Source organism: Phalacrocorax carbo, chromosome 16 (assembly GCF_963921805.1).
Source record: "Phalacrocorax carbo chromosome 16, bPhaCar2.1, whole genome shotgun sequence".
Classification (NCBI taxonomy): Eukaryota; Metazoa; Chordata; class Aves; order Suliformes; family Phalacrocoracidae; genus Phalacrocorax; species Phalacrocorax carbo.
This window is the reverse complement of record NC_087528.1, coordinates 2,030,416-2,056,650: the sequence shown is the minus strand read 5'-3', so window position 1 is coordinate 2,056,650 and position 26,235 is coordinate 2,030,416. Positions and strand designations below refer to the sequence as shown.

At 50.7% G+C, this 26,235-nt stretch overlaps 2 protein-coding genes and 2 long non-coding RNA genes across 6 annotated transcripts in view; 2 read left to right on the top strand and 2 right to left on the bottom strand.

The window, feature by feature from the left end:
- Positions 1-5,181, top strand: part of KCTD2 (potassium channel tetramerization domain containing 2) — an 11,428-nt gene extending 6,247 nt beyond the window's left edge. The window contains exons 5-6 of the mRNA XM_064466823.1: positions 533-658; positions 1,735-5,181. Coding sequence (XP_064322893.1) covers positions 533-658; positions 1,735-1,764 — 156 coding nt within the window. The 3' untranslated portion in view covers positions 1,765-5,181. The remainder of the gene's footprint in view (positions 1-532; positions 659-1,734) is intronic.
- LOC135315898 (uncharacterized) overlaps positions 1-14,313 on the bottom strand; it is a 16,722-nt gene extending 2,409 nt beyond the window's left edge. Inside the window, exons 1-2 of one of the 2 annotated variants that reach the window (XR_010375375.1) lie at positions 13,092-14,313; positions 510-695 (exon numbers count right to left, since the gene is read on the bottom strand). This is a non-coding gene — a long non-coding RNA (uncharacterized LOC135315898). The remainder of the gene's footprint in view (positions 1-509; positions 696-13,091) is intronic. The other variant, XR_010375376.1, reaches the window with a different exon arrangement.
- Positions 14,247-26,235, top strand: SLC16A5 (solute carrier family 16 member 5). 2 transcript variants are annotated; one of them, XM_064466819.1, is made up of 7 exons: positions 14,247-14,563; positions 15,084-15,142; positions 15,288-15,361; positions 15,472-15,722; positions 19,644-19,787; positions 20,797-21,657; positions 24,107-26,235. In XM_064466819.1, the coding sequence occupies exons 4-7, from the start codon at positions 15,503-15,505 to the stop codon at positions 24,346-24,348; spliced, it is 1,467 nt and encodes a 488-aa protein (XP_064322889.1). In that variant the 5' UTR covers positions 14,247-14,563; positions 15,084-15,142; positions 15,288-15,361; positions 15,472-15,502; the 3' UTR covers positions 24,349-26,235. The 2 variants fall into 2 exon arrangements, with proteins under 2 accessions (XP_064322889.1, XP_064322888.1); XM_064466818.1 differs by having other exon boundaries at positions 15,469-15,722.
- On the bottom strand, positions 22,627-24,138 carry LOC135315897 (uncharacterized). Its single transcript, XR_010375374.1, has 2 exons — positions 24,052-24,138; positions 22,627-23,401 (listed from the first exon to the last, which is right to left on the bottom strand). It is a non-coding gene; the product is annotated as an uncharacterized LOC135315897 (long non-coding RNA).

Sequence of the window (26,235 nt, the reverse complement as noted above, 5' to 3'; positions counted from 1 at the left end):
ACACAGATATCAAACTTCATCTTGACAGCATCTACGTGAAGAATGGTGCCAGTTTGCCACATGTCCCCTAGTTAATCTAACATCTGTCTGTGGTAAAGAGCTGCCTTTCCAGTTTTTACACATCAAAGTCAAAAGGCGAGTTGAGAGCTGAGTGTTGCCTGGATCAGGAAGTCAGCGTTGCCTGCCCCATATCTTGCAGAAGCTGGATATTATATATTGCAAAATCTGACGTGTTTTTCCTTTTTCTGCCCTCAGTAATTGGAAAGTGGTCTGTCGTGTTCAGCACAGTACAGGACATGACAGTTTCAGGCTGGAATTTCTTCCTGGGGCTCCAGGTGCCACTAGAGGGCTCTGGAGCTCGGCCGGGTCCCTGCTGCACTCTCAGGAGAGCCTCTCCCACGGGAGGCTACCGGCAGAGACTTGAGGGCCGGGACCGGCCTCGCTGGACAGTCGTACCTCGCAAAGCAATTGTAGGAATAGAGCAGAAGTCAAGGCTTATCGGTTCTTACCTCGGCTGTCTCCTGTTGCACAGCTCATCAGCATTGGATCTTCCTACAACTACGGAAACGAAGACCAGGCAGAATTCCTCTGCGTTGTGTCCAGGGAGCTCAACAATTCTACCAATGGCATTGTGAAGGAGCCCAGCGAGAAGGCAAAGGTAAGGCGTCTGCTCAGATGTATTGGCGTGGATTCCCCTGTGCAAAGAAAAAACCCTTCTTTCTCTAGCAGGTCCGTAATTTGCCATAGCAGTTCTGTGTGCCAGCTTTCCTGTTTCCTCCTGTATGCGTGATCCTCCCCTCCGGGGAGATTTCATGTTTTACCGTAGGCCAAGAGCTAAGGCTCTTTGTACATTTCAAATTAAGACAAAAAAAATTGGAGGAAGAGATAGACTTAAAGGGAGGACAGCATAGCAAGGACCTCTGAGATTGGTCACAGTTTGTGGTTTAAGGATATTGCAGGGAGAGACAAGATTTCCACACACACCCCTTTCAATCCACTCCTTTTTCCCCTGGGATGGCAACAAAAGGCGGCATTCTTAACTCCTGGCAGGCAGCTAAGCAGGATTTCTGGCAAAGGGCTTAGTCAGCTTTAACCAGCCTGTCATTTGTTATGGTAGCATAAAAGCCAGCAAGCTACTCTCACATTAGTCATGCAGAACCACAGCATGGCAGGGGTTGGAAGGGACCTCTGGAGCTCACCCCGTCCCACCCCTGCTGGAGCAGGCACCCCCAGAGCAGGGGCACAGGGCCGCGTCCAGGCGGGGGGTGAATGTCTCCAGGGAAGGGACCCCACAGCCTCCCTGGGCAGCCTGTGCCCCTGCTCTGGCACCCGCACAGGGAAGGGGTTTGTCCTCACGTTCAGGTGGAGCTTCCCGTGTTCCAGCTTGTGCCCGTGGCCCCTTGGCCTGGCGTTGGGCACCACTGAAAAGAGCCCGGCCCCATCCCCCTGACACCCACCCTTTAGATACTTGTAGGCATTGATGAAATCCCCCCTCAGTCCTCTCTTCTCCAGGCTGAACAAACCCAGGTCTCTCAGCCTTTCCTCAGAAGGGAGATGCTGCGGCCCCCTGATCACCTTGGTAGGTCTCTGCTGGACTTGCTCAAGCAGTTCCACATCCTTCTTAAACTGCGGGCCCAGCTTTTCTTTCTCTGCAAAAAAAATCCCAGGACTCTGAATGTAAATTTTGCATCTAAACTTGTCCAAGGTATTTATAGACGCTCTCTTCCTTTTCAGATTCTTCAGGAGCGAGGATCCCGGATGTAATTCAAGTGTCCACTCCGTTAAAACTCCCAGATGTCAAGAGGGCGGTCTGGCTGGGCAGAGCACCTCTCCGCAGCGCAACCTTGCCCTTGTACAGTAACCGAGCTAATGCAAAGCAAAGCCGAGCCTGTCCTGCCAAGGGCGAATAATTCTGGTCATAACCAAAGGCTTCCCTCTTACCCTGGAAATCAAGGAAGGGAAAGACTCTTCCAGTTGGATAGTCCTTTCCACAAGTAGTTTATTTTCATGGCCAGTGCTGTATTGAATTTTTCCAATGATGGCTGGGCCGGATTCCCAGTCGGAGCCTTTCCGAGGGTTGCTCAGATCCACAGGCCCTTGTAATCAGTCCCGCCTTCCACAGGCTGGCGTGGGTGGGGGATCTGTAGGTGAGCTGTGCCATTTCTTGCACCCAGGTCTGCCACCAGAAGAGCGCAGGGGCCTCGCAGCGCTCCCCTCCTGAGCAGCCAGCCCCCCCCAGATCAGAGGAGCAGGGCTTTAAAAGGAGGAACAAAACAACCACTCGTAAAAAAACCCACACAAACTTTTTCCATTCTTGCTTTGTATTTGTTCCTTGTTCAATTCCTAAGAGCTGAGTTTCGATACCAAGGGGAGTGGAGCCGCGTGTCCATCTAACACAGGTCTCGCTGTTAACACTACGGCAGACGGGCTCCTGGCGTTTTCCAGCGCCCGTTACTCCGCATGCATAAACAGAGAGACCTGCGTTCGCCCAGAACAGCGAGAGTGATAGTTCTGTCCTTTACGCTTCTCTACGGAGTCAGAGTGGTGACATCTTCCCCCCAGTACCCTGCCACGGCCATATCTTAGCCTGGTGCAAAGTCACAAGGTTAGGGACTTGTTGCTGCCAAGTTCAGCTTTGCCTTGTTTGTCTCCAGCAGCGTGGGCTCGCTCGCCTTCCTTCTCGCCAAGGGAGGACTTCAGGCAGAACTTCTTTTGTACTGTAGCAAGCAGGTAGGTTTGTTTTAACCCACGAGATCCTTTGTGGAGGAGGCCCCCTATTTACACGCAGTGATTTATCTGCAGCCCGCTCACGTCCCCACCCGTAAGAGATCACCTCAGATTAGAGGGGCATCGCAGAGCTGGGGGTGGGGGGGTGGGGTGTCTCAGTGAAAAGTTGCCAAACTGTTGTAATGTTTCTTGTCCAAAGTGATGTGTCGACTTCTGTGACCTTTCTTTCTTTCTCTTTTGGTTTTGTTTTTTTTTTTTTGGAATGCCTTGGATGGACGTGCGAAATGTTCGTTTGTGCCTCTCTTGAATTCTGATCTTAGCCAAACTGCAGTCACTGGTTCCCCTCTGTTTTCCCGGGCCATCCCTAACCAAGGGCACATCCCTCCTTCTCTGGTAAATGGAATTTCTTAGGCATTTGCTGCATGTTTTTCCCCTTTCATCTGGCTTTGTTCTTTGTAGCCTAAGTGTCCAGGCACTTGGGTCGTCCTGAGTCAAGTCCCAAACTGGCATTAAACGCAAAGCTGGAATTCAGACATTGACAAGCTCAGAGCAGATGTTTCTCAGTAAGGTATCAGAAAATTCCTCACCTGGACTGAGGAGCTGGGCTCCTTCCTGGAGGACTTCAGCTACCTGCGGTCTCCTTGATGTTTTGAGATCGAGCTGGGCAGGTTTCCCATCTTACCACTTGTTGCTGATGGGGCCTTGCAGCAGCATCACCAACAACCAGTTCAGGAAACCAGGCGCGCAGCAGAGACACCGAGCGGCACCGCTGCACTCGCTGCGTCTTCGCAGCCCTTCTGTACGTACTCTTGCCTGTCCTCTCCCATCCTGCTTTGCCAACGTACCTCCTCCAGGGGAGGCTTTGCCACATTAAGAACGACCGGTTAATTATCTGTGCTAGTTTAATCCTGGTAACAACAGGCTGTGCCAAATGTCTTTGAATTCACGTTGTGTCAGTTACAGGCTGTTGAAACGCAGCTGGCTTGCCATCCCGCTGAAGAACCCAGCTCTTCTTCCCTCCATCTTCCCTGTTTATAATGTGGTGAGATGGTGTTGGTGTGATTAGACCGTACGCCTTGGCTGGGCCTAAATAACACTGTGATGTGTACAGATCTCCCCTCTGTCGGTATCTTGTAGCCTCAGTCATTGTCCGTCTGTGCTCACAGCTAAGAAATCAAGAAGCGCATGTATGCAAGTTAGCAGCCTAAAAAGCCCTTTAACGCTCTCATCCGTCATCTTTCCCTTCCTCAGAGGAGGGAGGTTCTGGGAACTGGTCAAGAAATATCAAACTAAAGGCAACAGGAACTGGTCGAGCTGCTTTTGTCACATGGATGCCAGCTGAGCACCTTGCTGCTCAAACCATGGAGCTCAAAGCAACGCTAGTTGCAAGGGGAGACTTGCCGTCCAGTACAGCTCAAGTAGATAAAAAACCCGATACCTCGTTGCTTTTTTTTGTGTCACCAAACATGCTCTACGTGGTGAAGCCCACCGGAGGATTGCCTGGTGGAAGAGCGATGCCATCACTCCCCTCTGAGCCAGAGCGCCTAAAAGTTACCATTCCTGGTTGAGCAGAACAGCTGTTTAGCTCACATGCACAAGGAAGTCTGAAGTAGTATCTTGGTTCTCCCCTCCACGCTGCTCTCTGCAGCGAGGACACGCCGGGGGTTGAAGACTCTTCGGGATCGATTGCAGGGTCTTTAAGTTCAACAGAACAAGTTTAGGGTAGGTAACGAATCGTTGGTACCGGGCACTCGAGTTCTTGGGCGGTATTCAGGACCAGGCATGCAGTCCATCCAGAGCAGGTACATTCCCAGTGGAGGATTTCTTCCTTCCTGACTGTGCTGGGTCACCTTTACCCCGAGACCAAGGCTGGTCTCAGCATTATGCACCAGTTGCGTCCCTTCTGTGCTCAAGACAGGGCTTTTCCTTCCATTGCCTTTCACTCAGTCACAACTATATCAAAACTAGCACTGAATTAGGATGAATTTTGTCCCATTCACTCTAAAAAAGGTAGCGTGTTGTGGTGAGTAGGGTAGGTGAGCAGGGGTAGACCCAGCGGAGAGCCAAGGGTCCTTGTGCCTCTTGGGAAGGTTCACTTTAAAGCAATCCCGGGAACGGCGAGTATGACACTTGGGTTTTTTTAAAGCTTTCCCAGTGGCCTAAATTGTTCCATTATGGCAAGACTGGAAATAACTTCTTAAAGTGTCTTTGTTTCTGCACATTTTTAAAAAAAAAACAAAATGGATTTTTCTCAGGGGTGACTGAGTGGGCTGAGGCAAAGGGGGCATGGTTCGCTGCAGGGCGATGGGACGGAGCAGCTCCCCAGTCCTGCAGCTGGGCCGCGGGCTCCTCCCCTCGCGTTTGCCTGCAGACCCCGGGGTTTTGTACAGTTCGTCACGTCTCAGTGCCCTTTGCTACTGTTTCTCTTTGTTTATTAAATGTGTTTGAATAACAGTTGAGATGCCGTGATTATTTATTTTTTTTTTCAATAAAGATTCTGAAATGGGTTTGAAACGTTTGAACAAACGGTCTGCAGCCTGCTGCTTTCTCTGCACCCGCTTGCCACCCTACCCCACAAACACTGCGTTATGGGGCAAGAAATGCGAACGCTGGGTAGCTGCTTCTGGCTCCAGCTCATTTATAACAATGATTTGCCAAGAGGAGAGTATAATTAGATTTTTTTAGTCCTTCTTGGTTACTTTCAGGGAAAAAAGCAAACTGAAACACGTCTCTGATTTTCTTTTATGCAAAAGAAGCTACGTTTATCTTTGCTGCTTCCGCCGACAACCACAAGCCAGTAGAATGTTAATACAAGCATCAAATGTGAGTCGCTAAGAAAGGAAAAGGGGTTTTTTTTGTCAGCTTTCATTTGCTAAACGCCTACTCGACTCTGGGCCAGCACACGTGGCAGAAAGATCTGTTTCAGACAGCTTTGCCCCTTCCGCTCCCGCGCGGAACACCTGCGGAAGCCTGCGAACAGCTCCCCGCCGGCCTACCAAGACCAAAGCCGCAAGGTTCTCGCCATCACTGAGACAAATGGAATGAACGAACATGAGAAAAGTAAGTTCCTTAACGCGTGCTTCCCCCCGTGTTCCGAGCCTGCAGCTGCCTGCTGGGCACGAGACCGCCCTGGGCACGTGGCGTGAGCCTGGAAGCCCTGCAGGACGTTTTAAATAGCTAAAACATCCCGAAAGCTGCCAGCCTTCCCTGTGTGTGTGTCTTCAGCGAGGCTGGTGGATTAGCTGAGATTTAGGTTCCTCCCGGTTTACGTTGCAACTCGGAAATGCTTGAAACGCAGAGGTACCAACAGATGGACAAGAAGCGGGGAGGCAAAGAGGCAAACCAGGTAGTCAAGCTTTGGCGATGCCAGAAGTTGGATAACATTGACAATTCAGGCCCAACACGGGGGAAAGGCAGAGAAGCAAAGACATCATCCAAATTTTCCCGTTCTTTGCTTATTTAGACTTATTTTTGACTAAAATTGCCTGCTGACCACTGTAGCTGCTCTGAAGGCTGCCCAGCAGGCACGCTGCCTGCCTCCGCTTCATCCCCACCGCGACAGGAGCCTCAAAGCAACCGAGCAGGGAGGGGGTTGGCGCAGCCCCAAACCAGGGTTTAACACCAACATGGTGGAAGAAGACGAGACTCTTCCCCCCACAGGGCGCAGAAACCACGGCCGAGCCAAGTCACCGCGCGGCACGGGTTGATGTAAGCCGGCACTTTTCAAACCTCCCTGACCCATGCCCGTGTCCCCGTGCCAGGCCTGACTGCAGGTCCGGACTGCCAGTGAACTTGCCCAACGCAAAGCCACGCTGCGGTGCTGGCAGCATCTTGGGCAGAGGCGGAAACCGCAGGGCTGGCACTGCTGACGCCACATGCGTATTCGATCATGTTCACAAGGCAGGACTTGTCAGCAGAAATAGAAATTACAGCTGGCATTTCAGGCCTGCAGCCGTAACCTCCCAGCTCTCCCACTTTAGGACTGTCCTGTAAGGCCATGAAGGCTGGAAAAGCCTTTGTGCAGGACCTTTAACCAGCGCCGGGTCTGCCAGGCAGCTCCTCTCACACAATTCTACATCACCCTGCAGAAGACACACGTGTCCCTCAGTGGTTTCTGCAGAAACTGCAAGTCAGAGCCACTGGGCCTTTGTACCATCCCTCGCTTTCCCATCCAAGGCTGTGCAACCCGCTTAACTCCTTTTAAAAGTAATTACTTCTGGCTGCAGAAAACACAGGCAATGCCCCAGTATTACCAAGCAGCGAGAGGTTGTGCGGGGCAGGCAGCGGTGCTGCGTGTGTTATCTTACCCAGAATAAAAATGAACCCGATACATCGCTTCTTAACAAGCGGGTCCTGCTGTTGCCAGGGGCCAGGCCAAAGCTCAGCTCTCGCCACCAAAACCCAGGCTGCTCTAGATCTGTTGCAGCAGGAAAAGGGAAAGAGAGGGACGGTTTGCAGCCGAACTAGCCTCAGCAGAGGGTAAAGGCCCTGGCTCTTGGCTGGGTTTGTCAGAGCACCCCAGGCTGCCTCTGAACCCCGCTGCGCTGTGGGGTCCCGGTGGAGGCACCTCCTCAGGGACGAGCAGCTCCTGTGGGAAAGGCTCCGTCCCTGGGGCTGTGCCACCACCAACGCAAGGTGGACAGCAGCACAGAAACACCCAAGGAACTTTGTACCTGTCTGTGGCAGGATTTGGTCCCTCCTAACCCCCAGACACACCTGGGAGAAATAAGCCCAGGTGGCTTTGCCAGGTGCTTGGGAGGGAGACAAGTAACGAAACATCACCGAGATTTTCTGATAGCCACACAGTAAAGTCAGTCAGCATCGCACACATTTGAGCTGCAGCAGAGGGACTTTAAAACCCCTTTATCAGCCTTTTCTGCATTGGAAAGGGCATAAAAGGAGCAATCCCACATCCCTCCTCTGGAAGGAAAGGCTCGGGCTCCTGCCAGGGCTGAGCCCACCCCGGCCACCACGCTGTGTCTGGGGGCCACCCGCCTCCCTGGGGCTGGGGCTCACCTCGCAGCAAGACCACAAAACTCCCATTAGTCACCCCAGCTGGCAGCTCCGCGTGCCCCTGCCAGCTTTGCCTGGAGCACAATTCATTTGTTTTTTCTGGCCTGCCCACTCATGTCTGTGGATGAAGAGGAAACCTGAACTGACATTAAAGACAGGAAAGGGCTTTAGCAGCATCAAGGGGCTTATCAACATCTGATTTCTCAGCCTGAGGCTCCAGCAAAATCAGTGGAAACTGCTGCTGCTTTTCCCCTCTCCGCACTCCTCTGGGAGAGTAAAACCCAGCAGAGCAGGCGTCTGGCCACAGCCATAAGTGCATCTTGCACAATACGTACACTCTTCTGCTCTGCCTCAGGCTCATGCGTAAAGATGAATGTCAGTTCGTGGCTTACCCACCCACCTTCACCCAGAACAAAGCAACCAGGCCAGATCTACTTACAGACAGAAAGCCTGCAGATATTTTCAACCCAGCTTACTAACTTGTTTGGGAAACAAGGACATTAACCACGTCCTTCCACCTAGATCTGGTTGTGGGGCAGTCACTGAAGGTTTAACCCAACTTTGATACGGGCAAATAACCTCCAGGTACCCTCTCCCTTCCATGGCTGGAGAAACACATTGGTTTCTCCAAAGCACAATAAAGAAGGAGCTGCAACCGCCCGGCAATTGTCTTCAGATTGTCGTGTAACAGATGAGCAAAGGCAGCGATATTTGACCTTCTGGAAATCTCCTATTAGAGGCCTCCATGCCCCCTAGGGGTGTCCCAGACCTCAGCAGATAGGAGTCTGATACAAGTCCATCATCAGTCTGGAGTGCGAGGTGTTGTCAAGTTTCATGGGTGTCAAACAGACCTGCAGTGAGCTGAGAGCTCAGCTCAAGAAAATCTGTGGGAAAGGTGAGCACCTTCCACCTGTGATTTAGCTCAGGGCAGTCTGGGCGGCAGGTCCTTCAGCACAGCCAGGAAAACACGCACCAGCGATCTTGATGAATTCAAATGACAGTGGCTAAAAATGAGGAAAACTGTTTGGGCAACCAAGCAAAAAGCCCAGCCCTTAACCCAGGCACTGAGTTCAAGATGCCTCAGAAAACAGGCCGATTAGTCACTAACGGCCTAGGAAATACCTAATGAACAGTCATCCTCATATTTCAGTGGGTTTTCATCTAAAATTTGAATGCAGAGAAACATGTAAAAACTAAGAAGGGGATGGCCGTATTTGCCAAACCGAAGTGGTTTTGCCCATGAAACAAAGGCTCGAGGCCACATTTTGCTGTTTCCACACACGCCCCCGACAACGGGGCCCTGAGACACACAGCAACAGGCACCTCCCAGCGGGACGATGAGCTCCTGCTTTTCCTTTCAGAGGAATCACAAGGCTGAACATCGTGATGCCTCTGGGTGTGGGCAGGAAGAGCCTAGGTGTCAGCGCTAAGCTGTTGGATCTCCTTTCCTGCCCTGTTGTGACTTCTTGGCATCACCTGCCCCTTTCTTGGAGCAACTGTCCTTGGACAAGAGACCTGAGCAGGACCTGGCTGGGATGGCAGAGCATCTGCTTAGAGCAACGCAGCCAAAGCTGCTTCTCTTGGCTAGCTGGAGCCCCAAAACCTGCTAGCTTCCTGAAAACCATGCTCCACAAGTTCTGGCTGCACACTTCAATCCCCACCAACCTCCTCCACCTGCTCCAAGGATCCAGCAACCAGCCACAGGGAAACACTTCTCTTGATCCTTCCCTTGCCAAGTCCCTTATTCCTCATCAATAAAAGCCAAGGAAAATGGCAATTAAGCGCTTGATAGATAAGAGCTGCTAGAGGGAAGCCCCCTTGCCACTGCTCAGGATCCCCAGAGGTCAGTCCATGGTAGAGAGGGGCTGCAGCACCCACAGCTGCATCACAGCCCATCGCCCCCTCCCTGCGCCTCATCCTCATCTGCTGGCCAGCATTTTTGTACAGATAATGAGAAGGTAACTCCATTTATTCAGAAGTCCCACTTTTTAGGGAACACACCACCCTCCTCACCTTCACAGATGCAGGAAATTGATAGAAGAAAACCACCGGCAGCTTCCAGATATCCTCAGTAACCTCAGCCAGGTTCCCAGCAGAGACCCCTGTCCATTTGGGTAGCCCTGTGCCAGCATCAGTCCCCATCTGTGCCCCGCTCTGAGGGCGGCACCAACCCACATCAGAGGGCAATGCCGCAGGTCAGGGTGTCACACGGCATGAGCCAGAGCCACTCCCAAAGCCACCTCCAGCATGGATTTACGCAAGTTACTTACCTTACTGGGGAGATACGGATGTGATGGGTGGACTGTTCAGTGGATAAGGAACTGGCTGGATGGTGGCATCCAGAGGGTCGTGGTCAATGGCTCAATGTCCAGATAGAGACCGGTGACAGGTGCTATCCCTCAGGGTTCCATACTGGGACCAGTGCTGTTTAATATCTTCATCAATGACAGAGGGATCGAGTGCGCCCTCAGCAAGTTTGCGGATGCCACCAAGCTGAGCGGGGCATGACACACCAGGGGGATGGGATGTCATCTAGAGAGACCTGGACAAGCTGGAGGGGTGGGCCTGGGAGAACCTCATGGGATTCAACAAGGCCAAGTGCAAGGTCCTGCACCTGGGTCAGGGCAGCCCCCCAGTATCAGCACAGGCTGGGAGATGGGGGGATGGAGAACAGCCCTGCGGAGAGGGACTTGGGGGGTGGGTGAAAAGCTGGACACGAGCTGGCCATGGGCACTCGCAGCCCCGACCCCCAGCCATGCCCTGGGCTGCATCCCCAGCAGCGCGGGCAGCAGGGCGAGGGAGGGGGTGCTGCCCCCCTGCCCCGCTCTGTGAGACCCCCCTGCAGCACCGCCTCCAGCTCGGGGCTCCTCAGCACGGGACAGACACGGGGCTGTTGGAGCGGGGCCAGAGGGGGCACAGAAATGCTCCGGGGGCTGGAGCCCCTCTGCTGCGAGGCCGGGCTGGGAGAGCTGGGGTTGTGCAGCCTGGGGAAGGGAAGGCTGCAGGGAGACCTTATCGTGGCCTTCCAGTGCTTAAAGGGGGCTGTGGGAAGGATGGGGGCGACCTCTTTAGCAAGGCCTGTTGTAACAGGACAAGGGGGGATGATTTTAAACTAAAGGAGGGGAGATTTAGACTGGATATAAAGAAAACATTTTTTATAATGAGGGTGGTGAAACCCTGGCCCAGGTTGCCCAGAGAGGTGGTCGATGCCCCGTCCCTGGAAGCATTCCAGGTCAGGTTGGACGGGGCTCTGAGCAACCTGATCTGGTTGAAGATGTCCCTGCTCACTGCGGGGGGTTGGACTGGATGGCCTCTAAAGGTCCCTTCCAGCCCAAACCGATCTACCACGATTCTAAGCACATCTTTCTCAGACTCATCTCCAGAGCCACCCCTGTTGCCTTGGGGAGAGCTGCCCTCCGTGGCACCAACCTGCCCCCGGACTGCACGAAGCACAGGCTCTGGGAGAGGCGCCGGCAGCGGCCGGGGCGGGGGGCACGGCGGCAGCCGGGAGGGCAAGGGCCAGCTTGCACACAAACCATTTGCAATCACCCACCAGCCAAAGATTTGCCACCAGGGTAAATTGCAGGGACAAGCCACATCTTGCCGGATTCCTGCGAGCTCACGAGAGCTGTCAGTGCATGCTGTGGCGCTAGCTGCCTCCTCAACCCCCACTTCCCTTCCCCACAGCGAGCAGCGTTATCCCTAGTACTGGCTGACAGTCATTAAACCTAGTCCCAGGAGTGGGATTTCTCACCTGGCATTACACCCGCATTATTGGTGATTAAAGAGCACAAAGCAGCCAAGCAGATCCAAAGTCAGCCCAGGAGTGCAGAAAACAGTGGTGAGACAGATCAAAGACTGATCTAGGCAAGGAGCCAGGCTTAAATGCAGCTGGGGAACAAATGGGGTGGAGGGGGTGTGAGAGGAGGCCCCAGATGAGGCTGGTCAGGCTAATTAAGACCTATTAGCACAGGCAGGACCCTGATGCCCTTTGCAAAGGGATGACGTGGGACTGATGCTAGGGGAATTGCTTGGGAAACGCATGATAAACCACCCCCACCCTTGGCACAGCCCCATTCTCTCAGCACCAACAGAGCTGGTCCACAGTGGTTTTGCCAAGGCTGTTCAGATCCTGCCTCAGTCTCAGGCCAGGAATCCGTTTTCAAGTGCTCGGAGAGCTCGGTTTCTGCTGGGTCTGTCTGGGTTCAAGGGAAGGATCAGCGCAGGAGTTTAATTTGGGACTGAACCCGGGGCAGGAATAGCTCCTGAACCACTCCGCAATCCCTCAGCTGAAATGTCACTTATTCTCCCTTGCTTACAAAAAAAACCAAACCCCAAACCAAACAACCCCTCCCACACTTCCTCTGCAAGATTCAATCTGCCAGATGATTTGCTAATCTGGATCTCTGGAACAAACTCAACGGGTCTTTCTCAAAAACAATTTGCAAGCTCTGAGGTGTTTGCACTTTGGTTTCCAGGCACACGGTCTGTCCCAAAACCGCTGCTGAGCTCAGGACGGGCTCACAGAGCCCTAACATGACAGTAAGGACATGCACGGAGCAGGGGGCTTGCAGCCACCTCCACCGTGCCCCAGGCATCCGCCTGTCCCTCGAGGGCTGTGAGTGACTGCTGACAAGCGACATCCCGCAGAGACAAGTCGTGGCGTTGGGCCAGGCTGCACTACTTGGGCCAACGCTTTAATCGGAGCCAGATCTGGATTCTCTGCTATCAGCTTACTGGGTGACCTTGGAAAAGTCAGCTGGGATATAACACAACCTACCTGGGAGAGGATGGCAAAGCAAGCCACGATCTCAGGATGAAAAGGTACTTAAAAAGTCACTTATAAAGGTATTTACCAAGAGAAATGCTTGGCTTTCCTACCCCCAACAGACACTGAATGACCCCAAAAAACAGTCTACCACCCTGCTCAGTTTACAGTAAACATCTCACTCTGTGCGCGCAGCCTATTTTACACATTCATAAACTACACGTCCAGCACACACCAGTGCTGAGCTGGGGCGGCAGGAGGATGCTGCTGCAAGCTACACAGCGGGATCCAGAGACCTAATGTACTGTGAACAAGAAACTTTCTCCTCCATTTCCATCCCTGCTGCAGGCATCGTCCGGTCTTTGAACACCCCACCAAGCCCCGTCGCTGGGGGCAGCGGTTTTGCCTCCCCCATCAGCCCCAGTCCTGACTTCCCCGCTGGACCCTGCTGCTGGGTCTCCCTCCTGAGGGGCTGCAGGGGACAAGCAAGCTGCTCTTCTCCCCACGGAGGGACCCACCAGCCGCCAGCTCTCGCTGAGGACAATATAGAGACACCATCACCATTTGCAGGGTAAACATAAACCTCTTCCGAGGAGGTGAGCTATGTAGATGTCCTTGTGTTTCTCAGCATAAAGGGCCGCCTGACCTCGCAGGCAGCAGCCAGCAACCCCTGCCTGGTGCTCTTGGCCCAGCAGCTGCTCGTCCCCCATCACAGATGGGGAAACTGAGGCACGGAAGAAGCAGTGAGAATCACCGTGTGAGCGCTCCTGGTCTGCTGCTGTTAACAACCAGTAGGGCTGCTCCATCCCAGCCAGGGAAATCCAAGAAGGTTTGAATACTGGTGTCTTGGGGGGTCACTGGAAGAAGAAACAACATTCAGACCTGAACAAGAGAGAATTAGTTCATGAGGGCAGAGAGTGACCGGCCTGTAACAAAGTCTGAAACCGCCGGCGCGCTCTCCCTCGTCCCGTCGGGCACCCGTCCGTCCGCAGGCGTTGCACGGGCTGGCAGAGGGAAGCAGCTTTGCACCGGGTCATCTGCTCCCAACAAAAACACGCTGTTCGCGGTAGGCACCCACGTGTGGCTATTGCCATGGACTGCAATCCTATTCCCAACATTATTAGATGATCACGTGCGCGTGAAAAGCTGCCTGTGTCTCGCAGGTGTCCCCGGTCTTTACGTTCCCTGCTCAGCGCCAGGAGCAGGTTGCCTGGGAGCATCGAGCCCACCGGAGCCCGCAAGCACGCGCTACCCCTACGCCTTTGCACGGCTCGTCCTACCCAGCGACCCTGGAAGGGTTAAACCACGGTTTTCGGCGCTGCTGTTGTTCGGTGTAGCCAGCGCTGGAACAAAGTCCAAAGTCGTTCCTTTACCTTTTTGCAGGCAGGAGGCAGCGAGGAGGCCATGCGGCGCTTGGCAGCACATCTCCGGGCTCCTTGCAGTGACCGTGCGGGTCGGGCTGCCCCGGGTAAAGGCTGTCCTGCAGCCAGGGGCAGAAGGTGGACGCAAGCATGGGGTCTGCAGCCCCCACTGGAGAGCAGGCACACAGGGAGGCGTGAGGGGAGCCAGCAATCTAATGGAGAACCTCGAGAGTTGGACAGGGCAGCTGGGAACAGAGAGGAGCTGTGCTTCTGCCTTTTTTTGCAGGTTCGCTGTTGCCGGGGAGAGGTTTTAGGCTGTCATCCAGCTAATTCACACCACAGAGACAAGCATTTGAATTAGTTGCATTATCTGCGCCCAGCTAAAGTGAACAAAGGATTAAAGTGTGCTGAGCACCACCGCCGTGATTTGCATCCCAGAGCCCCTTCCCACGGGCCCCCTCTGCTCCTGGCCTTTTTTTTTTGGCTGTGAGCCAGCCGGCGTAAGAGCCCTGTTTACAGAAGTGATGCCTACGTTAATATTGCAAAAGACTTCATCAAAGCTTTTAGTCGCTACTGAAGCAGAAGTATCTAACCGTGGGCCATGAGCTGACCGGGCTGCGGCACAGGGGATGAGCCGCCCGCGCAGCCGCGCGCTTCCTACCCTTCGTTCGACCAACTCTGGTCTCGGCCTGAGGTACGAAACTCGCTGTCACCATGGCGTGTTTGAAATAATGAGCAAAACCAAACCATATTTCATTTTTAATGCTGCACACAAAACTCAAATGTAGCTATTGTTTTAGGGGAAAAAAACCCACTATTTGAGTGCTAAATAAATATTGCGCTGTGCAGTGACCTTACGGGCACGTTTTTTGAGCTCATCCAGCTGCCGAAGATTTTTTTTTTTAATGCGTGTTTATTCATGTGGAGAGGATGGGGAATGCTATTGCTGTATGTTTTGTGTTGCTGGTCTCAAAGAACTCAAAACTGGGATGTCTCAGAAGGGGCTCTAGGTCTAAAACAGAGGTAAGGCAAAAGCCTCTCTGAGATCGCCGGATCCTAATTAACGGCTTTAAAAATGTTTTTTCACCACTAGCACTTTCAAGGTAGGTGTAGTTTTTCCTGAATGCTTCTTACTGAGCTCTGCTGTGGCACGCAAGCTTTATACATTACTATTTTTCTTGGCATTTGCTGAGTTTTTTTTCTTCTTTTCTCAGCACGAAGACTGAGTGACCTTAGCAATTGCCAGCAAGGGGACTCCACATGATGAAAGCAGGTGAAAGGGAAAATAAGGGCGGGAACTAGGTACGGCCAATTCCTACCTCAGAGGAGGTGTGGTCCTGTTCTGTACCTGGTTGTGGTCACAGTCTGGTGAAATATAAAAAGGGAAGGTGCTTGTTTCTCAAGCAATCTGTTGCCAGGATCCTGCAGTGAGAAGGAAGGGAGGTGCTAGAAGAAATGCAGAGCAAGAAGCCCAGAATGCCAGCTGCAAAAGGTATGGGATGCACTGGTGCCCCTGAGCCTCGGGAATGCCGCCAGCCCTTCTCTGTAGGTCTGTTTGCCGGACGGAGGGTTGCGTGGTAGCTGCACTACCTTCCTCAGCAGGCTAGCTTAAGAGGAGGAAGAAGAAGCCACCATGTCCCAAGGAGGAGCAGCAGCACGCAAAGCTGCTGAGCCCCAGGACCGGGGGTGGGCGTGGATGGTCCTGCTCGCTGCAGTGCTGCTCCAGGGGCTGACGCTGGGCTTCCCCTCCTGCATCGGTGTTGTCTTCATGGACCTCCAGCATGAGTTCCAGGCCAGCAATAGCGAGACGTCGTGGTTCCCATCCATCATGGTGGCCGTGCTGTACGGAGGCGGTAAGTAACGGCCGCAGGGAATGCCCTCCACCACCTCCTGCGGTTGTGTTGCTGATGAAGGGCCATAACGAGGGCACTTTTAGCATTTCTTTATGGTGGATGGTGGAAGGGACTGGGAGGTCCGAGCAGACTGGCTGGCCAGCAGTGCACAGCCGCTTTGATAGCACAGTCCAAAGCTAAGTGTCCACAGAAACCCAGCTGCCTTTAGCCACTCTAAGTGACAACCAAGACCCTTGGTGAATCCCCCTCAGCCCAGCTTCTCCAGACCAGTGAGAACTTAATTCGCAGCAGCTCTTTGAATAAGCTGGCAGGTAGCGCTGGGGCTTGGGTGCTTTCTTGATTCATCTTCTGTCCGCGAGAGCACATCTTGTTCCATGTGCCACATGACAGCTGTGTTCTTCATGGTTGAAAAGATGCCAAAAGCCGAGCTCCTCCAGGCTGCTAGCGGAGGCAGAGTGTTAAAAGCAACTCCTTGGGCGGTGGCATAGAGTGCACACCCAAGCAGGCATCAGGGTGAAGGTGAGCATAGCTGGATTAACACAGAATGTGGGTCAGGCAGCACCCTCCAGGTAAAGGGGGATGGAAGGAGGGTTGTGCTTTGTGGAGGGTGAATCACTGTTTTTCCTCCCAGAGAAAGTGTGGGAGCTGCACAGGACAGGGTCCCCAGATCCCCCACCCAGACAGATATTTCTGCATAGAAGAGAAAAACAAATCCCCAGCAGCTCAAGGACTTCCCAATGGGTGTTGCTGCTGACCCCTCCACGTGCAACTCCCGTGCTTGTTTGATAAACAGACTAGCCAAACCCCACCAGGCAAAAGAAGCAAAGTACCCAGTGACGCCCACGTGTCTGAGCTGCTCCCTGAGTTCATACCTGCCTCCTTCCACGGCTGGTGAAGGGTGACGCTATAGTATGAAGAAAAAAAAAAGCAGAGCCCTGAGTCATGCTGATGTGAAGGCTGTGGCAGGTTCACCCTCTCCTGCGCGGGACTTGGCTGACGGCCACCTGACATGGGAGAGAGAGTTTGCACCTTAGCAGAAGCAGATGGGTCCAGAATTACAAGGTGCAGATGGAAAGAGACCTCAGGGGAAGCAACTATGGGAGGAATTATCACTGAAGGGTCAGCAGAAATTGCGCAGTGTCCTGGGGCTTTGAATTTGGAGACTGCTGGGCATTCCCTGCCTTCCATCCCCTGTGGTCCTGCTGTGGTTAGCAGGAAGGAGCCAAGTGGGACATACTGGCTCTGGGAAATGGTCCCAGGAGCAGATCAGACCCAACATGCCCAGGAAGGACAAGTCTGGCAGAATCCACCAGAAAATACCCATTATCCTGGTATTTTACTGGTAATGAAGTAATTGTTTCATAGGAGGCCAGAACCACAGTAAAAGGTAACATAAAGAAAGCCAATAATAGATCCAAAAGTTATAAATTAGACAAGGAAAGAATAGCCTCTTGTTAATTATATTCACTGACAGCGTTTGTCAGGGCACAGCCAGTGAATTACAAGAGAGTTATTACTTCGCTTGCCAGTTGTGTCTCCTATAGCAGGCTGTTACAGCAGAGGAGTGCTTGTTGTTGTCCCCCAGCTGCGTAAGGCAGGAGTAACACAACCACAAACCAGGACAAAAAAACCCAACAAAACACTTAAGACTCCCTCTGAGGCCAAGCATGTGTGGCTTTTGCTGCAGCTTCCGACCTCCCTTGCGGTGGGCCAGGCTCGGTCTGATGCAGGTTCTCAGCACACCCACGACCTTGGCACTTAAAGGGAGGGGGGGAGAAATATTTGTTCAAAAATTGGTAAACAGGGCAGGGAATGGACAGAGCAGCCCATCCCCAGAGAGGCCAGTGCAGTGAGAAGGTCCCATGCAGGAGAGCTAACCCGAGCTCAGCAGAGCTCTGCAAGGAGACAGGGAAGGGCACAGTGCAAACAATAGCTCATAACGTGAGCCAAACATATCTCACTACCCATGCTCTGTTCCTAGGTAAAAGTAGTTAACCTTTATTTTGTTATAAGAATCATTTCAGAGACCTCAGGATCCCATGGGCGTCTCCAAAAGGGGAAATGTAGGAGCTCAGGCTCTTGCAGGTTCCTGCTCCCGGATACCCACGCACACGTAACTCTGCATCACGCTCATACAAACGCAGCACTTCTGTTGGAACTATTTTTACAAAGGAAAGCACAAAAGCCCCAGGGAAACAAGAAATAATGTCTGAAACCTAAAAAGCAAGTTAACAGGGACAAATAATGAAAAATCCTTAAGATTTATAGAGCTGGTCTCATTATTTTGGAGTGGTCAATTTATGACTTCTGGCTACTTGGGCTGGTTAAACAGCAGTACCATCCTTAATGCCTTCAGCAGGAGGAAAAATAATCCAGTCAGCAGTTTGCTGAATACTTTTCCAAAGGCCAGTTGAAGTCTGAGGTGAAAATCTCCCAAGCAGATCAAAATACAGACAGCTGCAGTCCTAATTTTAATAATGTTCCACTGTTCACTTAACTATGTGGACTTTATTTCAAACCAGATGTTGATTTAGGCCACAAATATGCCACAGGTTATCTTTCCCTACACTGATTGACTCCTAATTCTGAAGCTTGCAGCCATTTTGCATTTGCTTTTATAACCTTAAGTGTTCAGAAGAGGGAAAAAAACCCCAAAAACCTGGAAAACCTTGAGGATCCTCAAAGGAACAGGAAAAGGCGTACCTTCAGGTCCTCTTCTGCCAAAGCCTGCAGAGAGCAGCATGTTTCCCACTGATGGTCTGAACTAATCTTTTTCCTACCCCAAAATGAAGGATGCTAAATGACATTAACAAACCGGTAATTTACCACAATCTCATGGAATTCACCCAAAGTCTATGAAACTTAAAGAATTAACTGACCTGAAACACACACCTCCGTGCCTATTTGTTAATTGCTTTTTCTGATGAAATAACATAACTCGTTCCTAGGAAGGCCTGCCAGCAACGTAGGTACACAATAAAACACAGGTTTCTGCCCGAGCGGGGCAGAGCCGGGCTCCGGCCCATCGGAACCACCCGGGTCTCGCTCCCGCCTCTGCGGTGGTTGTGCTGGAGGTGTGGGAGCGGGAACCGGGATGTGCACTGCCTGCTCCTAGGCTTCTGTCCTCTTGGAAGTGGACACAGGTAAAGCTGCCCACCCCTGCCAGGTATGGTATGCCAGGACAGGCATGTGCAAAGAGCTGTGCCGACAATAACGTCTTATTATTTTCCTGGGGAAGATGACTTACAGGACAGCTGCAAGACTCCACAAGCTGCAGCTTGGATGCTACTGCCTGAAGCTGAGATTGAGTCCCATGCAGACATGAATATACCTCTCCAGCCATTTTTAAATAATCCTCCTCAATGACGTTTATTTTCCTCCCATTCTTGATCAAGCTCAGAGTCAATCTGCCTTCTCTTGCAAGGAGTTTCACCTAGGTAGCAGGACACCAGGGCAGTTTAGGAGATTTTGTGGCAGAATATCTGAAAAACATGGTGAAATGAGAGTGGAAATATGCAAACAGAAGTATCACCCTGCTTAGCATCTCTTACTCAGAGGCACAGAAATCCAAGTCCTCTCCTTTTTCAAATCCTTCCCAGAATTTATATCATGTGAGAAGAGAATTATACTTGAAGGTCCTTCTCCCATTCCATTTCCAAGAGTTTTAAGTAAAATCCACCACAAGGAAGCTTAGAAATCCTACCAAAATCCAAGCAGATCACAGGCGCTTTGCCCTCAGCTAACAAACCAGCCATGCCCTTGCGCAGATCAGGGAATACATTTTGTCTTTCTGGCCCCCCCACTACATTATGCTGCTGGGACAATCCTCAGGGTCTCTAGACTATATAATCTGATAATTGCAGCATCCCAGAAGGTCTGAAATATTTCCTTCCTCCCTAACGGCTCCCCTTTTGCTTCCAGGGCCCCTCTGCAGCATCTTGGTGAAGCGATTTGGCTGCAGGTTTGTGGTGATGCTGGGAGGCCTGCTCAGCAGCGTGGGCATGGTGTCCAGCTCCTTCTGCAAGTCCATCAGCCAGCTTTACTTAACAGCTGGCTTCATCACTGGTAAGTACTGACGAACAGCAGGAAAACCCAGCTGCTGTGCTCGACTTGAGGGATGGGAAATAGCGAGATTCCCCGCTAAGTGCTCACGTTTTTCCATTCATCTGTGAAATAGGATAAATCAAAAGCCCCACAGCGCAGCGGGAATCGTATAGAAGCTAGGCTTGCCCTTCACACCCCTTTAACGCACACCTCATCCAGCCAAGCTCACTGGAAAGTGCTTCTCTCTCTGGAAAAAGCTACGTCTCCAGAGGGCGGAATGGAGAGCAAAGATGTCTGTTCTTTTTAGTAGCTTCTGAGTCTTTTGTCTTTGAAGAAGGGAGGGGTTTTTTCAGTCTTGGAAGGTAATGTGTTGGGACAACATCCTTTCCAAGTTCCCTGGGCTTGTTTTTCACCACTCCCAATCTGGGGGAATCTGGCGATATCTTTTTTCTAACAAAAGAACCTGTTGGTTTTGAACAGAAGTAACAGATGGGAACTTTTCCTTTCCAAATATTTCTCCTGTGTGACTGATGTTCAACTCTGGCTTTTTTCTAACACAAAGAAATTAATTTCTGCAGCCAGGTTACTTTGGAACAAATCCTGTTGGATCTTGCAAGCTAAGCTGCGTCCACTGCATAGAGAGAAAAACAAATAACTCCCTGACCCCGCTGAAGTGTCAGGAAAGCAGCACTGCTTGTTGCATGTGGTATAAAAACCAAGTTTTTAATGAACAATTCCTTAACAATTCTTGGAATGGCAGCGTGCCCCAGACAAATGTCAGCTTGGATCAGTATATTTAGCGTACCCAAGAACACAAGGAGTTTAATTGATGCACAACATCATTCTTCACCCCTTGCATGGGGTTCCTGAGTATTAATCACTGGGGGTTGTGCAGCCTGGCAGGCGAGGAAGTGCTTCGGTGGCAGATGAAGTCACCTGTAGGTACACTCGGGATTTGGGCTCGTATAACCCTTTAAGACAAGGCAGAGGGATCGTGCACTGTCATTTTCTCTTTCATTCCTACCGATAGGTCTGGGATCTTGCTTCAGCTTCCAGGCAGGAGTGACGGTGCTGGGCTACTACTTTGTGCGGTGGCGAACGCTGGCCAATGCCATAGCATCCACTGGCGTCTCTCTCGGTTTCACGCTGTGGCCGTTGCTCTCTCAGTACTTGCTGGATGAGATGGGCTGGAGAAACACCTTCCTCATCTTTGGAGGAATACTATTGAACTGTTGTGTTTGTGGAGCCATCATGAGGCCAGTTCAGCTTGCGTCAGGGTCACCACTACAGTCACCCAAGCCCACAGAAGAGCCAGGGAGAACATCAGAAGGGGCACAACTGTCCAATGGAGCATCTTCTCCCCACCCCAAGCAGCAAAGCAGAAGGACTGCATGCTTCCAGATGCTGCAGAAGTACCTGGCTTTTGACATCTTCTGTCAAAACAAAGGCTACCAGATTTACACTATTGGGGTGACCTGGATGATGATGGGGTTTGTGTTACCCCATGTCTACCTTGTGCCTTATGCCATCCAGAACGGGGTGGAGGAACGTAGGGCAGCCCTCCTCATCTCCATTATCGGGCTCATCAACATCTTCATACGCCCTTTGACAGGGCTGCTCTCAGGGCACAGAGTCTTCACGGGGAGACGCATCTACCTGTTCAGCCTGGCTGCGCTCCTCTGCGGGCTGAGCAATTTCATCTGCGTCATTTCAGCTGAGTTCAGCGTGCTCATCATCTACTGCATCATCCTCAGTATAGCCATGAGCGGCATCGGGGCACTCACCTTCCAGGTGCTGATGGATGTGGTGGAGATGGAAAGGTTCTCGAGTGCTCTAGGGCTCTTCACCATCCTGGAGAGCATCACGCTCCTCATCGGACCCCCTCTCACAGGTGAGAGAAGCTATTAAAGAAGGCTGGGGAAAAACTGCTTGTTTAGACACTGGTGACAAGTGTTTGGGAGCAAAAAGAAGGGAAACGAGGGAGTTTCTAAACCCATGCAGGCAGGTGAGTTATGCCAAGGGAGCAATACAAAAGGGAGAGTTGGAATGATCAGCCCCTTCTCACGGCTGAAGGAGGGCCATTTCTGCAGCTGCCCACGGGTCGCTGCAGCAAGAGCAGACAGTGAAAAGTTACCCACATGGCAGGCAGTTTTATAGGCAGGGGAGTGAGGAGAGCTTTTTTCCAGTGAGAGGCAGGACACAGAGAAAAATTACTCCTGCTGTCTCTGAACCATGTCACTGCACTGCTAGTCGCCATTGTTTTATCTATGAAGTCTCAAGGAACTGCTAACATCCCATTAAACAAATTAACTGTCATCAGAATTATTACCAGTTCTACATTATTCAAGAGCCTTATAGTAAAAGCTTCTGTTTGCTCTTCTTTCTGAGTTCTGGAGCGTATTAATTTTTCTCTGGAGACAAGGAGCCAGTTATGAGCCCCAATCCAATAAATTATTCACAGATTTCTGAGTTCACTCCAAACGCCGCTAAGTGACCTGTCCGAGACGCACCTGCTCCTGCAGTACAGCAGCAAATTCAAAAGACTAACAAACAACACATGTGAACCTGAGCAGGAATCCTTGATTCAGGCTTTAGTTCTCTTCTCCAGACAATGAATTTTGTGCCATTCAGCCAGAAAATGATGTCTGCTCTAAGAATGGGATGATAACATGCACCATATTTCATAGTATTCCCTGGCATTAGTGTGTCAGTCACTTTTGTCAAAGTGCAAAAAAGGTCTTTTCTTGGACATCTGTCATGGTTTAGCCCCAGTCGGCAACCAAGCACCACACAGCTGCTCGCTCACACCCCCACGGTGGGATGGGGGAGAGAATCAGAAGAGTAAAAGTGAGGAAACTCGTGGGTTGAGATAAAGACAGTTTAATAGGTAAAGCAAACGCTGCGCATGCCACCAAAGCCAAACAAGGAACTCATTCCCTCCGTCCCATGGGCAGGCAGGTGTTCAGCCGTCTCCAGGACAGCAGGGCTCCATCACACCTAACAGTTACTTGAGAAGACATGCTCCATTGCTCTGAATGTCCGCCCCCTTCCTCCTCCTTCCCCCAGCTTCATACACTGGGCATGACCCCACATGGTCTGGAATATCCCTTTGGTCAGTTGGGATCAGCTGCCCTGGCTGTGCCCCCTCCCCTCCCGGCTTCTTGTGCCCCTGGCAGAGCCTGGGGAGCTGGGAAAGTCCTTGAGCAGTGTAAGCCCTGCTCAGCAACAACTAAAACATCTCCATGTTATCACCACTGTTTCCAGCACAAATCCAAAACTCAGCCCCACACGAGCTACTACGAAGCAAACTAACCCTATCCCAGCTGAAACCAGGACAGTATCCACCCCTTATTCCATACCATTTATATCATGCTCAGGTCCCACACTATCCAGTACAACATCAATAACCACCACCCACCTTCCCATCCTTTGACAGAATACACAGATATCATTTATCATTCCCTTAGTCTATGGACCACCCCTGTAAAATATCCACAGATGTCCACAAAAACATCCATTGAGTTCATTTACTCCATGACTTTGGGCTGATAGAAGTGGCACATGGGCAAAATAAAGTGCAGTAAAAGCAGCTCCATTTCTATTTGTAGTCCTCAAGTCTGCTAAAGTAAAATGCACTGTGAAAAGAAACATCACCAATCGTTACTGAAGAATACAAGCAAACAAACCTTATTCCAGTATTTCCATATAAATAAGCAGCCTATAGAGAAGGCACCATATATTTGACTTGACTATCACCTTTCCATCTCCAACATTATCGTTTAATTACTCATTTGATATCTCACACTTGTAAATGTTACACACTGAGGGCACTTAATGTTGGTCATAATGCTTGCTGCACTGTGAATTTCCCTCTCCCTGATTACGCACTATTAGAGACAAGTTTTCAGTTTAGAGACCCTAACATGTCCATTTTTGAGAGATTTTTCTCTTTATTTGGTCTGTTTTCTGACCTGGGGTGTAACAGGGTCACTCATTACAAAATCCTGTGAGTGACAGTGGCACAGGGGTCCTCTGCTGAGCAAACAAAATGAATCAGCAGGTTGGGGGAAACTTGCAATTTCCTTTTTTCCCTGATTTTTCTCTGTAATGAGAAATACTTTATACAGAAGGAGAAACATCACCTGAGCGGCGATGATAAAAAAAAAAAAAAGAAGAAACAACCCCTAGAAACTAGAGAAGATAACTTAACTCATCCGTGCAGGCTTATCTTTTGTATATGGCAGTTTGCTGAATGATTTAGGTTTAACATTTATGTAAAAGTCACCCAGTTGCCTTTAGTATGCATCTCCTCTTTGACTAAGCTACGGCTTCTATTTCAGGTCTCCTGGTCGACGTAACGAGTGATTTCCACTGTGTCTTCTACAACTCCAGTTTCTTCCTGATATCAGCTGCATTATTTATGGGGCTCAGCTTCTGCACTCTGGAAAAAAAGAAACGATTGAAAGAGGCTTCAAAAGTACCTTTGGACAGTCCCTCCAGATGTCAATACAGTGAAATGCCAACGGAAACACGGTCTGAGAGTCAATCCCCTCCAGCAGTTGTGTACATCACAAGCATATGAAGAGAAAGGAAAGGAGGGGGAAAAAAAACCAAAACAAAAAAGAAGAGGAAGACAAACCATTCCGTGCCCTGTGCAAAGCTACACAAGGCCAGCACTGACGGCAGATGGGAAAACAAGAGTCTGCTTTCCACAACCATCGCCATCCTTCTGCGCAGCGCTTCTGCTCTGTGGGGCCGTGTCAGACTCCACGTGAGCGATCCAGGCCGCAGGCTGAGCCCCAAACCCAGCGCCAGCCAAAGAGCCGAAGGACAGAGAACTGCGCTCTCCTAAAGCAAACCACGGGGTAACAGCCATGGTAACCAGCTCTGAGAGACAAAAGCTGGGGCAGTTCAATTGGTTTAAGTCAGTGCCTTTACGAAGCCACTGGAATGTCACATTTCAGTTGGTAGCACTGGACAATACGTACTAATGGCTATGCACAATGGAAGCTCTTTCACAAAAAAGTGTTATTGCCTCGTCTGAACATGCAATTTTGGTGCAGGCTTATATGAAGTTTCCTGGTCGCTTCCCATGTCAGGGGTGGCAAGACAAACACTTTCCACAGGAAGTGTGTTATTATTTTCCACATCGCTAAATATTATATGGAGGCTGCTGCACGGGTTGTAGAACTTGGCCAAGTCTCTACTAAGATCAAGTATTTTCTCCTATGAGGTATATATATGAGCTCTTCACACTAAGGACATTTTCAAAGCCTCAAAGGTTCAGCTCCAGACCATCAAAAAGCAAAAAACCCCAAACCTTAGAGTGCCTCCTTTGTATAACTAGTGATACAAGTGCTTCTTGATATATCATAAACTAGGATTCATGGCTTGTGTAAATACACCACTTTCCAGCATTATCTGCGACTTACTTTGAGGGGCAGGGGAGCACAGAAGGTGTTACTAGACCTGAGAGTAAGTGTATGCATCCTTATATGGGGCCAAATTCAAAGCCACCATAGCTCCCCCTTGTGTAAATGACTTCAGCTCTTTAGTCTTAGACTCTCAGACTTAATTACACCAGCCTTCTCATTATAGAGAAGTTTGCACAAGCATAATTTACAAATAAATCTGTGGGGAAAAGTATACTGAGAAGAGGCAGTGTTACCGACTTTCATACCCGTACAGCCTTGACTTAAGTGGCTTTTCTTGCTGCACCCCTGGGAGTTATACTTGGCAGTACTAAGACGAGAGCTGCATCAGCCTCTGGCCTCCCTCAGTATCAGCCTGAGCTGCAAACTGTTTATATTCTGTATCGTTCCTGATCTGACAGAAGCCAATAGCTCACAAAGCACTGCAGATGATTACATTAGAACACTCAGAAAGATGGAAGCGTAAAATGGGAGTGAAATGGAAGAAGTAACAGCTTTCAGTTCAGCTGCGGTGCTTATCTTGAGAACCATTCTATCAAATTCCTAGCTACAAAACCAGTTCTTGTAAGACAAAACAAACCAACCACACTGGATGAAGCCACCGGGAAACTGACTCCAAGGTCTTCAGAGATGATAATGGCTTCACAGCTGGCTTTTATGGTTGAAGAGGAGGATCAGCCTTCAAAGGGGTTCCTGCTCCCACCACTCAGTGGTATCTGTATTTCAGCATTGCTCTAGGATTACTGAACCAGTATGCTTTGCATTTCCTGATCAAACACACACTTAAATTAGATATGTATGTCTCCCACTAGCCATCTTATCTGTCATCACACGTGTTTATTAACTTGTGTAATGCTTAGATGGTCCATAACCACAAAGTAAACCAGGACTGGTGCTTCTCAGCCTACCGAAACAATGGCTGCTGTATGTTCCTAGGAAAAAGATGGGGCTTTCCCCCGCTCAAAACAACAACGAAAAGTCCCAAACCTCTTCTAGCTATTGCAAATAAAACAGCTAAGCAGCTGAATGGATTGCCA

Excerpts from the sequence above, each read along its gene's own strand:
- SLC16A5 (XM_064466819.1), top strand. The coding sequence starts at position 15,503 with ATGTCCCAAGGAGGAGCAGCAGCACGCAAAGCTGCTGAGCCCCAGGAC. Across the intron at positions 19,788-20,796 it reads AACAGCTGGCTTCATCACTG|GTCTGGGATCTTGCTTCAGC; the intron begins GTAAGTACTGAC and ends TCCTACCGATAG. Across the intron at positions 21,658-24,106 it reads CATCGGACCCCCTCTCACAG|GTCTCCTGGTCGACGTAACG; the intron begins GTGAGAGAAGCT and ends CTTCTATTTCAG.